At 39.0% G+C, this 17245-nt stretch overlaps 1 protein-coding gene across 19 annotated transcripts in view; it reads left to right on the top strand.

Moving 5' to 3' along the window:
• Positions 1-17245, top strand: part of LOC126358278 (modifier of mdg4-like) — a 342870-nt gene that overhangs the window by 36340 nt on the left and 289285 nt on the right. For 14 of the 19 annotated variants that reach the window (XR_007566224.1, XR_007566225.1, XM_050007535.1 and 11 more), the window contains exons 2-3: positions 8309-8509; positions 8591-8770. Coding sequence is in view for 17 of the 19 variants with exons in the window: in XM_050007535.1 (XP_049863492.1) it covers positions 8318-8509; positions 8591-8770 (372 nt within the window). In the remaining 2 variants the exon portion in view is untranslated. Of the gene's footprint in view, positions 1-7299; positions 7380-8308; positions 8510-8590; positions 8771-17245 lie in introns of all 19 variants that reach the window. The other 5 variants (XM_050007536.1, XM_050007534.1, XM_050007547.1 and 2 more) reach the window with 1 other exon arrangement.

Here is a 17245-nt window from a genome sequence, read left to right on the forward strand (position 1 = left end):
GGCAATCATTAGTGTTGGCTGCAGAAACTGTCCAGGACCCAAGAAAATGGCTGAACAGATTTGAATAAGTCACCAGATACAACAGCTGAGATGACTTGATGACGATGTGCTTGGCAAGTGTGTACTTTTACTTGGACAGCACAGCCCAGCAGTAGTTACAGAACAAAGAGAAGCCCAATTGCTGGGACAAGTTCCAGGCCAAAATGAAGAAAACATTTGGCGATGATCATCATCAAGCCCACTTAGTGGAAGACCAATTGGAGAAGTGTCTTTGAGAAACAACACAGTCCTAACACACAGAATTTTTTGGCCCTGGGTCACATTGTGAAACTAAATATTACAGATGCTGATAAAATCTCACACTTGATGAAATAAATCACAAGAAGGCATATACCACGATCTTCTGGTAAAGGATTATGCAACAGCAGAACAACTCATACAGTGGTGCCAGTGAAATGACAAAATTGAACAGAAAGTAATCAGATGTAAGAGGCATGATTGGCTCCCAAATCTGGTCCCTGTGGCACTTGTGGAAAACCATCATGACCTCACCTCTCTCATACACCTAGTTGTAAAAGAAGAGATGAAGTATTTTTGGGCAGCCAGAAGTGCCAGACTGAGTAAGCAGAAGATAGGAGCTGTGAATGTTACCCCAGAAGGCACAAGGTAATAGAGATTGTTGCGAAAGTGAAGTATCAATTTTTAGCACTAGTCTGCGTCACCATTAGAATGTGCCAGGAACAGTGGACTCTGCCAGCTCAGACTCAGAGACATTGTCCATGCTCTGCGTATGAAGCACAACTGCAGTCCTGAGGTGCAGAGTGACAGTAAGGGCTTTTTGTTCAAGGAAATTGAAGATCCAATGATCACAACAAAGCTTTGGTGAAAGGGGACTCTTTCAAAGCTTGTCATAGTGAAGAGGATTTGACAACACCACCATAATCTACATGCACTGATTACTCTGCAATTCACATTTAAGTGCTTGGCAGAGGGTTCATCGAACCACAATCATAATATCTCCCTACCATTCCACTCCCAAACCGCGCGGGAAAAATGAACAACTAAACCTTTCTGTTCGAGCTCTGATTTCTCTTATTTTATTTTGATGATCATTCCTACCTATGTAGGTTGGGCTCAACAAAATATTTTCGCATTCGGAAGAGAAAGTTAGTGACTGAAATTTCGTAAATAAATCTCGCCGTGACGAAAAACGTCTTTGCTTTAATGACTTCCATCCCAACTCGCGTATCATATGTGCCACATTCTCTCCCCTATTATGTGATTATACAAAACGAGCTGCCCTTTTTTGCACCCTTTCGATGTCCTCCGTCAATCCTATTTGGTAAGGATCCCACACCGCGCAGCAATATTCTAACATAGGATGAACGAGTGTAGTGGAAGCTGTCTCTTTAGTGGACTTGTTGCATCTTCTAAGTGTCCTGCCAATGAAACGCAACCTTTGGCCCACCTTCCCGACAATATTATCTATGTGGTCTTTCCAACTGAAGTTGTTTGTAATTTTTACACCCAGGTACTTAGTTGAATTGACAGCATTGAGAATTGTACTATTTATCGAGTAATCGAATTCCAACGGATTTCTTTTGGAACTCATGTGGATCATCTCACACTTTTCGTTATTTAGCGTCAACTGCCACCTGCTACACCATACAGCAATCTTTTCTAAATCGCTTTGCAACTGATCCTGGTCTTCGGATGACCTTACTAGACGGTAAATTACATCAACATCTGCGAACAACCTAAGAGAATCAACCGTTCACATTGTCACCCAGGTCATTTATATAGATCAGGAACAGCAGAGGTCCCAGGACTCTTCCCTGGGGAACACCTGATATCATTCAGTTTTACTCGATGATTTGCCGTCTATTACTACGAACTGCGACCTTCCTGACAGGAAATCACGAATCCAGTCACACAACTGAGACGATACCACATAGGCCCGCAGCTTTATTAGAAGTCGCTTGTGAGGAACGGTGTCATAAGCTTTCCGGAAATCTAGAAATACGTAATCAACTTTAGATCCCCTGTTGATAGCGGCCATTACTTTATGCGAATAAAGAACTAGCTGCGTTGCACAAGAACGATGTTTTCTGAAACCATGCTGATTATGTATCAATAGATCCTTCAAGGTGATTCGTAATGTTTGAATACAGCATATGCTCCAAAACCCTACTGCAAACCGACGTCAATGATATAGGTCTGTAGTTCAATGGATTACTCCCACTACCCTTCTTAAACACTGGTGCGACCTGCGCAATTTTCCAATCTGTAGGTACAGATCTATCGGTGAGCGAGCGATTGTATATGATTGCTAACTAGGGAGCTATTGTATCAGCGTAATCTGAAAGGAACCTGATCGGTATACAATCTGGACCTGAAGACTTGCCCGTATCAAGCGATTTGAGTTGCTTCGCTTCGCAAATATAATGTGAGAGTCAAGGTCATTGTTTTTCCAGGAGAGGGAGCGGTGTCATGAAATGTGCTGCATGCAGTCTGGCATAATGCTTAACGTCACTGGCTGGTGTGCTGTTGGTCTCCAGATCAAACTCAAACACCAACATCTATTTGTCATTTAGTATTTATCAGTTCTGGAAGGATGTGGAAGTTTCTTGTTGTCCTCAGTCCCAAGACCTGTTTGATGCAGCTCTCCATGCTACTATAACCTGTGCAAGCTTCTTCGTCTCCCAGTACCTACTGCAGCCTACATCCTTTTCAATGTGCTTAGTGTAGTCATCTCTTGGTCTCCCTCTACGATTTTTACCCTCCACACTGCCCTCCAATGCTAAATTTGTGATCCCTTGATGCCTCCCTTCTTCTTGTCAAGTTGCGCCACAAACTTCTCTTCTCCCCAGTTCTATTCAATACCTCCTCATTAGTTATGTGATCTACCTATATAATCTTCAGCATTCTTCTGTATCACCACATTTCAAAAGCTTCTATTCTCTTCTTGTCCAAACTATTTATCGTCCATGTTTCACTTCCATACATGGCTACACTCCATACAAATACTTTCAGAAACGACTTCCTGATACATAAATCTATATTCGATGTTAACAAATTTCTCTTCTTCAGAAACGCTTTCCTTGCCATTGCCAGTCTACATTTTATATCCTCTCTACTTCGACCATCATCAGTTATTTTGCTCCCCAAATAGCAAAACTACTTTACTACTTTAAGTGTCTTATTTCCTAATCTAATTCACTCAGCATCACCCGAGTTAACTTGACTACATTCCATTATCCTTGTTTTGCTTTTGTTGACGTTCATCTTATATCCTCCTTTCAAGACACTATCCATTCCATTCAACTGCTCTTCCAAGTCCTTTGCTGTCTCTGACAGAATTACAATATCATTGGCGAACTTCAAAGTTTTTATTTCTTCTCCATAGATTTTAATACCTACTCCGAATTTTTCTTTTGTTTCCTTCACTGCTCGCTCAATATACAGATTGAATAACATCGAGGAGAGGCTACAACCCTGTCTCACTCCCTTCCCAACTACTGCTTCCCTTTCATGCCCCTCGACTCTTATAATTGCCATCTGGTTTCTGTACAAATTGTAAACAGCCTTTCACTCCCTGTATTTTACCCCTGCCACCTTCAGTATTTGAAAGAGAGTATTCCAGTCAACATTATCAAAAGCTTTCTCAAAGTCTACAAATGCTAGAAATGTAGGCTTGCCTTTCCTTAATCTATTTTCTAAGATAAGTTGTAGGCTCAGGATTGCCTCATGTGTTCCAACATTTCTAATGGGAAGTTTCTTATTTTTGTAATTTTTGTATATTGTTGAATATTTGATATTTGTACAAATAGCTGGACTCTCCATCCAGCAGTCAGTTCGTGTTCTGTTCTGGCTAATTGATAGTGTTAATAATAAACATGCTTCCAGTGCTGAGTGTTGTACTTCATTGACAGCCCTGCTTTCAGATTTGATCTTCATTGTGGTTATGTCATGACAATATAGCCCAGATGCCAGTGAAAACCAATATACACAATAAACATAACAAATTCAGACAAGCATAGTGTATCTATCATAGAACTGAATTATGAAAACATTACAAAATTATAAGGAAAAGCTACACAGTTTAACATTATTCACAGAAAAGCTTTTTATAAAAGCTGGCTTCTGAAACAAGGATTGTTTTTAAGGTCTGGTGAGGAAGATGATATCTGATAATGACAATATAAGTGTCATAATGATGCTCATTACCAGTATTAAGAATGCAAAGCAATTTGAGCCTTATTTGCATCAAGTTTACTATTCTTGGAGGTTTTCTGGAGGGTTGGATAGGAAGGGCAACTTAGTGTCAGCCAAGATATTCCATGTGCTCAGCAGATTTAATTTATATTTTTGGCATACAATTACTCAGATATTGTGCTATTTTAAATACTGGTTAACTATTTTATTTGTCTTGAGAAGCAATTTTTGTGGAAAATTATTTATTTTAGTTTCTGTACAATTGGCAAACAGGACAACCCTTGACATCATTTTTTAGGAGATGTATGCTTTCATGCTATGTATGCTATACTCAGTGCCCTGTCTTCATCTTATTATTTGTCCTTTATAGTGATACTAAATGCTGATGTGCAACTTTTTTATTTTTACCTCTAATTTAGATCTCTCGCAACATGGGCCATCTTCATGAAGTTTTTGTTGCAATATATTTGCATACAAAAGTTAGCCAGTGATATCCATAAAAGTCATCATTTAATTTGTACGACATGGGGCATTGATTTTTTTAAACTACAAATAGGCTTGTACTGGTTACTAATGGTTGGTGTTGCAGGTGACACATGTCTGCTGTAACATCTTGATGTATTTGTTGTCAGTTGGTATCTTTTCTATCGAAAGACACTGTGACACACAAAGCACGCTAGGTATTTTAATAATTATCAATTCCCAGTATATTTAGCCAGTTGCTATGTGCCTGCATGATATGATGGTATTGCCAGTGAATGTTGTCAAAAATTTCCTTGATTTCATGTTTCAGCATAATTTTTATTGTGCCCTGTAAGATAATAAATAATGTTGCAGACCTCTGTCGGTGGACCCAATGCTAAAGAAAACAAACAAATAAATGAATGAGTATTAATAATTATTATTTTCACTTCAGTTCACATTATTAGGATATTGTGACTGTTATGATACTTTTTGCCTCTATTGGCTGCCTAAACTTTTCCTCCCCTCACCCCCCCCCCCTTTTTTGGGCTGATCTGTCTCGCCATTATTCTATTAATATATTCATTTCCTGACTTGAATTTGATCTCTTAGGTTACTGATCTCTCTAACCTCCTTCTTTCTTAGTTTGGTTAGTAAATGTCTTTTTACTGCTATAGAAAATATTATTCAAAACACTTGAGTGTGGCTGTCTGGTCCTTTTTGTTTATAATTCATATCATTCTAATTCCGCTCAAACAGATATTATTGTTTTCCCACTTTTAATTTTTACTCGTTTTTCCCGAGTTACTTTTTTTTCTTCCCTGAGGGGACAGAGGGGGCTGTTTTAGGGCTTGCTATTTGCCCTTTTCAGCCATGGGTTAATACACTTTATTTTTAGACAATTTTTACATTTCTCTTGCTTCATAGTGCAAACTTTCTTTTGGTTATTAACAATTATGATTATATTTTGATATTTTAACATTTACAATGATATTTTAACACTTACAATGATATTTTAACTTTTTTTGTTTCATTACAGTTTCGTTTTCCTTCTATTAATTTTACAATGCAATTTGTTCTTTGTCATTAATAGTTTATAAGTACAGATATTTTATAATACAGGTAACTACTTATGCTACTGTACATATGCATTTATTTTACATTTGTTATTTAGTGTGCAGAGCGAGGGAGGGGGAGTAGAGGGGGTTGGGTTAGGTATGTTTTGATGGTTCTTTTGTGGGCCATGTTCTTGTGTGCTTGGTGGTGTTTGTGTTTTATTCTTGAGTTCTTTCATCTAGGTGTGGGAGGATGGTGGTATTTGTTGTTAGTGGTGATAGGATTGGGGCGAGATCGGGGTACGTCTTTGCTGTGTTGTGAGCGATTGTGTGGGAGGGTGTTGTGTATTTGAATTTAGGTTTCCTGTTTTTTCTGTGGTTGACTGTGATAATGTCCTCCATGTCCGGTTTTTTGTTTAAGATGTGCTTTCCGTATCTGGCTCTCATTTTGGTTAATCTGGTTTGTAGTGGCTCCATTCTGGTTGCCTCGTATACTTCGTTGCAGGGTGTTATATACGGTAGCCTTGCGTTACTTCGTAGGAGTCTGTGTTCCATGCTGAACAGTCTTTTTGCAATCGGTGCATGTATGCCTCGCAGGGGGGCTGCTGCATACTCCAGAACTGGACGAATGAAGGTTTTGTTTATATGTGTTGCTGTTGGGGTGTTGCAGCCATGGAAGTGTCCTTACACTTGTCGTATTAGGCTTTGTTTGAGTCGGGTTTTGTTAAGGAGGTACGTCAGGTGGGTTTTCCAGTTGAGATGTTTGTCTGGGTATACTCCGAGGTATCTAGCTGTGTCGTTTAGTTGTAGGGGGCTATTCCAGAGGGTTAGTTGGATGTCATGTTCGTTCTGTTGTTTCTTTTTTGTTAAGTGTCTATGTCTGAAGAGGACTGTCAGTGTCTTGGTTGGGTTAGGTCATATCCTCCATTTTGCCATCCTGTTTTATGGACGGTGGAGGTATGTGGAGTTACCTATTCACCAGTCCCTGTATGCTTCAGAAATTTTAAGGTCTTTGATCTTTTCTTCCCCAGAAAGATGTTTCTTTGCATTGGTCTTATCCTTTTAAATCATATTGTTTATACGTTTTGTGTCAATCCATGTTTGTAGTTTATTTTCCACCAGCAGTGTAATATTATCTGTGTAAGGAAGGAGAAGGAGAGACAGGGACAGTGAGAGAGAGAGAGAGAGAGAGAGAGAGAGAGAGAGAGAGAGAGAGAGTTTTGGGGTGGGAGGTGTGGAGTAATCAGTAAGAAACTTCACATTGAAATCAATTTTACATTAAGAACTAAAAAAAGAAAATGAGAATGTAACACTGTACTTCAATGATTACACTGAGATGATCATTTATTCCATATTGCAGTAATTTCATGTAGTTTATAGTCATTACTTTATGCAAGAAAATATGTCTATCAGAAAAATAAGTTTTTTCTTTTATTTTAGATGGGTGAAGTCTGAATTAAGAGTTCTAACATTCTCCTAGCCTACTAGAAATTTTATTACATCATATTAACTTGAAGACTACCTCCTGTGCTGATAGTAAAAACTACTCTCTTTTTCTGCCTTTCAGTACTTCTGTACCAATACTGTTGTTGTGGAGGTGTAAGATTAGGTCTCTCTCACTCCCCGCCTGCCCCCCTTCCCCTCAGGGTAAGTATTATGCTTTGATGCTTTGCCTTTCTGCAGTAATAGCTAAGATGTTTTAAAATGCTTTAAATTTGGACCTGCAAAGTTTTGATGCTTTTATTGAACAGTCTTCTCTTTTAGTCGAAAATTCAGCAGTATGGACCTCTTAACACCCAGTATAGATCAAAAGTTTACTAGTCCTTAAATAAAAAGTGTCAGGAATCATTGCTTGGTGCTAGTGGATATAGTTTCTCATGACATGTAGTGCCTGCATGTGGCTTTTACTAAAATATAAATGTCATGTGACTAGGGCCTCCTGTGGGGTAGACTGTTCGCCAGGTGCAAGTCTTTCGATTTGACACCACTTCCGTGACTTGCATGTCGATGGGGATGAAATGATAATGATTAGCACAACACAACACCTGGGCCCTTAGGACTGACATTCTGTTGCGCTGACCACTCAGCTACCGGGGGCTGATGGCTTTCACTAACAGCTTACATTATGACTTGAAAATGACTAGACTAGTGGATGATCGAAGCATTATAGACTTGTAAATCTTTGCTTTGAGCTAGCCTTAATGAGGTTTAAAATGTTCTAATCACTCTTTTGAAAGCAGCCGATGTTCTGATCATTCTGATCAACTTGTTATTCCTGTGTTATATGTCTTGTGTGTGTAGAGAGAAAGAGAGAGAGAGAGAGAGAGAGAGAGAGAGAGAGCATTTCGTAAGACATTTACTGTCAGTGTGCTATTGTTCATTGTATAAGTGGTGCGCAAGTACAAATCCACCCTTGAGTGTTACCTGCATTTGTTTTTTGCAGTTTGATGATGTGAAATGATTCTTTGTGCAAGGGGGGAACATTTTATAACTACCAATTTTATTATTACATATGTAGATTGTGAACAAAATATTTGAAATTTATATGTTCCTGTTTTTCCTTTGCTTGCTTGCAGATTACAGTCATGAGTGCAGTTGAAGCTGAACACTTTTCTCTTAGGTGGAATAATTTTCACAGCAATTTAGCTACTGGTTTCCATGCTCTTTTAGAAGAAGTTGACCTCGTTGATGTTACTATAGCTGCTGAGGGACAGTTTGTGCAGGCTCATAAGATAGTGCTGTCTGTTTCCAGCCCATATTTCAAAGAGCTATTTAAGGTAAGCCAAAGCTAAAAATAATCTTTTTTCACTTGTATGCTTATGAGAATCATTTTTACATTTTATTTGTGATTTTTTTAGGTCAATCCATGCAAACACCCAATAGTAATACTCAAAGATGTTTGCCACAAGGAATTGGTGGCAATACTACAGTTCATGTACCAAGGAGAGGTGAATGTGAGGCAAGAAGAACTGGGAGCTTTCTTGAAAACTGCAGAATTACTGCAGATCAAGGGACTCACTGGGAATGAACCACCTTCAGTAAGTGAAAGACAGTATTAACCAAGCAGATGAAGTTCAGGTGTTACATATTCTATAACATTTTTAGATAAAAAGTCTACTCAGCAAGTGGTGACAGGAGAAAACACAAAAGCTTAAGAATATTTGCAAGCTTTTAGAGCCAGTGGCTCCTCCTTCGGGTAGAAGCATTGATGGGGAAGGAGGGGGGATGACAGAAAAGGACTGGTGATGTTTAGGAAATGGAGGAGTTTGGAAAAGTCACCTGGAATCTAGGTTCTGGGTAGACTTACTGGATGGGATGAGAAGGAAAGATTGATTGATGGGAACTGCATCAGATGAGATTTGAAAACCTGAGAGCTTAAAGGTGGAAGATTGGGTAGTAAGCAAGACAGAGATTACTGACAAAACGTTGTGCAAGAGTAAATAAGAGTGGAAAGTTAAGTGCATTGTATGTGGTAGAAGTGGGAGATGGAGAAAACAGACAGGTTCTAACGTTCTGGTGGCTTGAAGTGTGATGTTGCTCTGGGCTATATTGGCTTATTCCCCCGAACAACCTTCCACTTCTTTAAGAGGTGACTTACTTGGAATTTGCAGCCACTCTTCTTTACTGAATAGCCAGCTCCTGCAAATCCTCTGACTACTTCTCTGTCAAATAACACTAGCTATAGAAATTTTTAGACTCTTTCTACTTATGAAATAAGTAGACATACAAACTTAACTTTTCGTCAACTAACGATGCATTTGACCCCCATACACAATAAAAAATTCACTTTCCTCATGAATATGTAACTTATAGTTAACAGAAAGATGGCTCGGATACCAAGACCTTTCTTAACATGAATCATAAAATGAGTCTTGCCTCTTAACAAAGTGGCGTCAAGAGTCTACAAGAGTACTTTTTCAACTGTTCTTGTTTTACTAATAATATTCAGTGACACAATAAGCAAAGAGCTGTGTATAAACTCCATGGTTCTTCCTTACACACTCACTAAAACATTTATGGATTGCCCGATAGGTTCTTGTTGGTGCCGTTCGACCACCGCATCTACTTTCTTCCCGCGATTGATCTTAAACGTGCACACACAAACATGTGACACACAGTAGGTAGGATTCTACCATTCCACACTCATATCCAGAATATCGTGTGTTGGAGACGGTAGAAGGCTGAGTGGTTCTATAATTTACACAGATATTCTCGAATCACTACAAGGTCAGAAAATAAAAGCTGTAGAAAAATAAAAGAGGCTGAAGAAAGGAATAGTTACTAGGAAGAAATGCTGAGACCTAAGAAACTAATGTAAATTAAGTCCAGGTGGGTGGTAAGAACCAAGGATATGTTGTAACATCAGTTCCCGCCTGTGGTTTCTGAGAAATTGGTGTCTTTGGGAAGAATCCAGATGGCATGTCTTGTAAACAGGCACCGAGGTTGTGACTGCCATCTTGTATATCACACTCTGCAAAAGGATATTGTGTGTTGCCAGTAAACACCCTCTGCCTGTTCCCATACATCCTAATTGCTAACTTGGTGGTAGTCATAAGGCCAAACAGTGTTTATGTAATGGTTGTCACACAACATATCATATCGTAGGTGGCACTTCCTTTGATAGTGTGTGTTTTGCCAGTTGTAGTGCTGGTATAGATGATGGTTAGGAGGGTGCATAGGAGAAGTCTTATTGGGGGGGGGGGGGGGCGCGATGATCACAATAGTGGGAGCAATAGGGTAGGGAAATAAGTACAGAAGGAGCCTAGGGTGTGATCAAGATGTTGTGGAGATTGGGGAGGGATTCATGAAAATCTATTCTAGGTGCTGTGCTTGAAATGATGGACAGAATAATCCTCATTGCAGGGTATGATGTTAGGAAGTCATAGCCTTGTGGAAGTAGGTCACCTTTTCATGGGTCACTTGGATGGGACTTCAACCCCTGGTTTGGTTTAGATACTTTGATGTTATATTTATCATATGCACTCAGAGTGAGGCTGGGATGTTAGAATTTTTGGAATCCCTAAACATGTTCTCGCATCTTAATTTCATGTGATTCTATTCTGAATCCTATGTCATTTTCCTTGATGTTCACCTCACCCTCACCGAGGGTCAGCTACACAATTCTGTTCATAATAAACCTTTGAAAAAACAACAGTATTTACATTATGACAGTTGCTATCATTTACATGTCAAATGTTCTGTCTTATACAGCCTAGATGTTTCAGGCAAATGTATTTGTTCAGATGTAGACCCTTTAGCAGTATTCCACCATTCTCTTCTCATCTTTCACTGGGTATAATTACCCTGCCAGCCTAGTTCAGAAGCAGGTTTCTTTGGCCATCACACCCTATCCTGATAGTGCTTATCACTCCAAAAAACACCTTAGGAGTACACTTCTCGTCTCTCAGTATTATCGTGGTCTTCATTGTACTAAACAGCTACTTCGATGAGGCTGAGACTTCCTAAAATCATGCCCAAAAATGAGATCCATTCTGCCTGATATTTTGCCCACAGCACCTAGAATAGCTTTTTGTTGACCCCTTCACACAGTCCCCGCAGTATCCTAGTCAGACACCATGCTCCTTCTGTACCCATTTACTTCCCCTATGGCCCCCACCCCAGTGACCATCCCCACTGTAAGACATGCCCTATGAACCCTCCTAACCACCACCCATACTAACCCTGTAACTGAAATAAACTGTCAGAGGGGGAGCAATTTGTGAAATGGTCATGTGCCACCTGTTATGTAAACACTGTTTGGACTTTTATGTTGGTATGAGTGCCGCCAAAGTAACAGGTTAGGATGAATGGGCATAGGTAGAGTTGTATGCTAGTAGCACACAATATCATGTATTATGTCATCCTGTAGTAGCTGGAGCATGCTCTATAACATGACAGTCACAACCTTGGTGCCTGTTTCACAATGCATACTATCTGGATTCTTCCCACGGACACCAATTTCTCAGAACTCCACAGGTGGGAACATGTGTCACAACATCTCTTTGAGTCTCGCCACCCACCTAGCCTTAATTTACATTAATTTCTGTAGTCTCAGCATTTCTTTTCTATAAGTATTCCTTTCTTCACACCCTTTTAATTTTCTGCATCTTTACTTTTCCAAACTGTCTTCCCCAACCCCCCCCCTCCCTCCCCCACCACCACCACCTCTACCACAAACAATGTACTTAGCTTTCCCTTCTTATTAACTCTTGCACAATCTTTTGTCGGTAATCTATGTCTTGGATACTTCCTTGTCTTCCACTTTTTAAGTTCCCAGGTTTTCAAACCTTGTCAGGTGTAGTCTCCAACAATCAGTCTTTCTTTCTCATATTGTCCAGTGGACGTACCCTGACCTGGAATTTGCGATGACTTTTCAGAATTCATCTCATTTCCTAAGCCTCGCCAGTCCTTTTGGTTCATCCTTCTTCCTTTCCCTTCAACCCTTCTGCCATAAGGCTCCCAAAGCTTACAAATTTCCATAACGTTTATTTGCTGCTGCTGCTGCTGCTGCCACTTAGTGAATTGAGTTTTTATCTAGCCAGTTATGTTATACTTTCTAAAATTTAATATTTTTGTTAATCTACTACATTTTTAGTTTTTTAGTTCTTGATGCTTTTGTGCTCAACACTGAAAGCCAGCAAAATGTTGTCAGTATGCTACAGAAAGGTGAGAGTACTCTATGCAGTCAAGTGGTTGAGGTTTAGATTCCTTTTTCCACAGAAAAGGAGAAACATCTGCAGTATTAATTAACAATTGTCTCTCTTGCTCCATTAGCTGATATCAGTATACCTCTAATTCTTTGAAGAATCGACTCTAGACTCTCACTAATCTAGCCATTCCTTGCACATGTGGGTGCCAGATTAGTGGCAGTCCCAGATTATTGAGAGTATCTGAAATTTATTTAAAAATGTAGGGGATATACTTTATTAAATCCAAAGATACATTCATTTTTGAAGAAAATTTTGTCCTTGAGTGTTTACATAAGTATACAGTAGTATCACTCGCTGTGAAACATGTCTCAAATTTTTAAATGTCTCAACACTGATATGCAACAGCAGCATGCTTTATCATGGAAATGCTTTACAAGCATTACATCTGTACTGTATGTATCTGATTGTTGCATAATGCACTCCAGGAAGACACCCACAGTTTCAGCACCAGCAGTGTGAGACATCTTCATGCGCTCTCTTCCTATATACTCTTCATCACTTCCATCAATATTTTAATACATACTTTTTAATTATTTCTTTACCTGCTAAAGTTTGATCTGTTGCGCAGTTTTTCTCATTCAGCCACTTATCAGCAGCATCATCATCATCAGTTTCTCCTCCTCCTGAAAGTTGTGGAATGTGTCAGAGTACAGGGTGTCAGCAATTGATATTTCCGAATTGATTGGCTCATTACTGTCAATCAGTACTGGTTCCAACTCACATCAATGCATGGCCTCACTTTTCTCCAGCTCTTCATTATGATACCACTTTCCACTTCAACCCATGCCTCATATGCTTGGAAAACATCATCATGTAAGTTGATTTCCTTCCAAGCCTTCAGCAGTGTCTTGGTATAGTCATCTTCACATTCCTTCAGCAAAGAGACAAGATGTGCATGTCAATAAAGATGTTTAATTGATTTCAAAATTCTCTGGTTCATGGGTTGAATCAGGGCTGTCTCATTGGGCTGAAGAAAGAGTGCTTGTATACCATTGGACTTTATAGTCACATTGAAAAGATGACCAGAGCATTGTCAGAATAATGATAGCTTTCAGTAGAAGCTTTTTCTTTTTCAGCTCCTACGTCACGGCAGGTAAAAATGTTTTATGAAACCACTGAGAGAATATTTCTTTATCCATCCAGGCCTTCTTCTGAGCCCAATATTGGACTAATGGCATATTTATGTCACTTTATTGAAAACAACATGGATTTTGGGATTTCCTAATCACCATGAGCAGTAGTTTATAACCCCCCTTTTGCATTACAACACACCATTAAAGTGAAATATTCCTTCTGTTGCTTGTACCTTTGACCTCCCTTCTCGTTCTTGGCAGCTAACATTTTTGAAGGAAGCATCTCATAAAAGAGTCAGGTTTCATCAGCATTGTATAAGGCATCAGCAATTAAATCTTCTTCCTCTGTTATCTTCTGCATCTTATTTACAAACTCATGTGCATCTTTCTCGTTAGCTGAGCAACTTCACACAGTGACTGTCAGCTGCCAAATGTCATGGCATTCTTTTTAGTTTGATAGCAACCCTCGCTTTCTGCAAACAAGTTACTATTGCCGAATCATTTGTTAAATGTAAGTGCTTTTCCTTTATTATCAGGTCACTGACTGGAATTCCTTTACTGTGTTGTATGAACCATCTATAGACAGCTGTGTCCAGATTTTCATTCTTACTCGACATAACCTTCTGTTTTCCCAATTCACGATCCATTTGGGTTACATACTGCAGAAAAACATCTTTGTTTGTGATGTCATAAGTAGTTGCTCTTCCAACATTGTACTCAGCAACAATGGCTTTCTGCGAAGAGCCTCTGTTTAACTTATCTAAAATTCAGAGTTTCTGCTTGAGGTCTAAGGTAACATGTTTCCTTTTAGAAGATATGGAACTGTAAAGAATGCCACAGTTTCAAATATGTAGAGCATTGTTTAAAACTGTAATTCACCAACAACATTGTTGCACATGATAACTCATTGCTGTGCATCATTTTGGATGTGGTCGGATTACCGAGAAGCTGGAGTACAAAGGGCCGGACTAGTGAGAGTTTAGTTTAGTTTCGAACGATTGATTACTTTACAAATGAGTTAATGTGCTAAATATTTGATATTAAGTATATAAGTGAGAGAAACTTTAGAGAAGGTTTGAAATTTTGTTTGAACTTCATTGGAAGTTGCCAATTAATTATCAAACACTGGATGAGTTTAGGCTGGGTATTGTGCACTCCATTGTAAGAAACAGCTAGCTTTTCATTCACTTCAATGTTTATGATGATATATCTCCTGGAAACTGCGTTGTACAATTATATAATTTAGCAGGCGCTTTCAATGGTACTGTCCATAAAAAGTGTTGCAAATAGAATTTGTCGTAAGAAAGTACTAAATTAAATTTGCATACCTAATGTCGTAATTTCACTGCATGAACAGGGAAATTCACCATTTTGTGTTTCAGTGAGAAAAAGTTTTGTAAAGGTTTGAAATTGTGTAAGTTTTGATACAAGTCACTAAGAGCTCTCGTTCTCAAGTACTGGAAGGGTATGATTTGGGTATTTGTGTGCTGTGGGTTGTGCTGCCTTTAGACAAATACACAGTTTCTAACTGTGTTACTTGTGTTATTGTGTTAAACCATAACATAGGATTAAACCTCATAGTAAGTACCTGTGGTCTAGGGGCAGCTGGCACGGTAGCTCAGCATGGCTGCCCTCTATAATAAAAAAAAAAAAAAAAACTGAGTGGTTGGATCAATGATGAACTAGAACGGGTGTCATGGGAATCTGTCCTGAGCAAATACAATGAAAAATAATGGAAAAAAAATTGGGTGGAGGGGGGGGGGGGGAGGGCGAGGTGGTGTCTTTAATTAGTAATCGAAATGTCGTCAGTCCCAGGATCGAAATCTGTCACCACTTAAATTTTAGTTAATAATCAGTATTAGTGGCTGAAGACTTCTGGCATAAGATTTCCACATTCTGCCAAAGGCCTTGTCAAACAGGGCAGAGAAGTGGACAGAGGTTCAGGGCACTCTCTTGTCCTTGGGGTGCGAAATTACCCCTAAAGGCAGAAGAATCAGCAATGATCAACAGCATGAGGATGCAAAAGGCAGTGGAAACCATTGCATTAAAGATGGGTAATGTATGTCCACAGAACATGGGGTCTGTAATTGAAAAAGTGTTATGATCATCTCTCCATTGGCAAAATATTCTGGATTAGTTTGTCATTGGATCTCCAAGAGGGGGCTGCCAAGGAGGAGATGATCATGAGAAAAAGATTGAATAACCAGCAAAAAGATAACATTCTACGAGTTGTGGCGTGAAGTAACAGAAGCTTGAACAGGGTAGGGAAGCTAGAAAATCTGGTAAGAGAAATGCAAAGGCTCAATCTAGGTATAATAGGAACCATTGATGTGAAGTGGAAAGAAGACAAGAATTTCTGGCCAGATGAGTATATGGTAATATCAATAGCAGCAGAAAATTGTATAATGGAAGTAGGATTTATTATGAATAGGAAGGTACAGCAAAGAGCGTTACTGTGAACAGTTCAGTGATAGGGTTATTCTTATTAGAATTGACAGCAAACCAATGCTGACAATGATAGTTCAGGTATACATGCTGAAGTCATGAGCTCAAGATGAAGGGATAGAGAAAGTGTATGAGGATAATGAAAGGGTAATACAGTAAGTGAAGGAAGATGAAAATCTAATAATCACGGGGAACTGGAATGCCATTGTAGGGGAAGGAGTAGAAGAAAGATTACAGGAGAATGTGGTCTTGGAACAAGGAATAAGAGAGAAGAAGGACTAATTAAGATCTGTAATAAATTTCAGCTAGCAATGGCAAATACTCTGTTCAAGAATCACAGAGGAGGAAGTCAACTTTGAAAAGGCCAGGGGATAAGGGAAGATTTCAGTTAAATTACATCAGGTCAGACAGAGATTTCGAAATCAGATTCTGGATTGTAAGATATATCTAGAAACAGATATCACCATGTAGTAGAGATGAAGAGTAGGCTGAAGTTTAAGAGATAAATCAGGAAGAATCAGTATGCAAGCAAAGAAGTGGGATATGGAAGTACTACAGAATGATGAGATATGCTTGAAGTTTTATAAGGCTATAGATACAGCAATAAGGAATAGTTCAGTAGACAATACAGTTGAAGAGAAATGGACATCTCTAGAAAGGGCAATCATAGAAGTTAGAAAAAAAAAGTAGGTACAAAGAAGGTAACAGTGTAGAAACCATGGGTAACAGAAGAAATACTTCAATTGATTGATGAAAGAAGGTAGTACAAAAATGTTCCTGAAAATTCAGGAATACAGAAATACAAGTCACTGAGGAATTAAATAAATAGGAAGTGCAGGAAGCGAAGATGAAATTGCTACATGAAAAATGAGAAGAAATCAAAAAAGAAATGATTGTTGGAAGGACTGACTCTGCATATGGGAAAACCAAAACAACCTTCGGTTACATTAAAAGCAAGGGTGGCAGCATTAAGAGTGCGACAGGAATTCCACTGTAAAATGCAGAGTAGAGAGCAGATAGGTGGAAAGAGTACTTCAAAGGCCTCTATGAAATGAAAGATTTGTCTAATGTTATAGAAGAGTCAATGTAGAAGAGATAGGGGATCCAGTATTAGAATCAGAATTTAAAAGAGCTTTGGAGAACTTAAGGCCAAATAAGGCAGAAGGGATCGATAACATTCCATCAGAATTTCTAAAATAATTGGGGAAATGGCAACAAAAACAACTGTTCACGTTAGTGTGTAGAATGTATGAGTCTGGTGACATACCATCTGACTTCCAGAAAA

This window comes from Schistocerca gregaria, chromosome 1, assembly GCF_023897955.1.
Source record: "Schistocerca gregaria isolate iqSchGreg1 chromosome 1, iqSchGreg1.2, whole genome shotgun sequence".
In the NCBI taxonomy this organism is placed as follows: domain Eukaryota; kingdom Metazoa; phylum Arthropoda; class Insecta; order Orthoptera; family Acrididae; genus Schistocerca; species Schistocerca gregaria.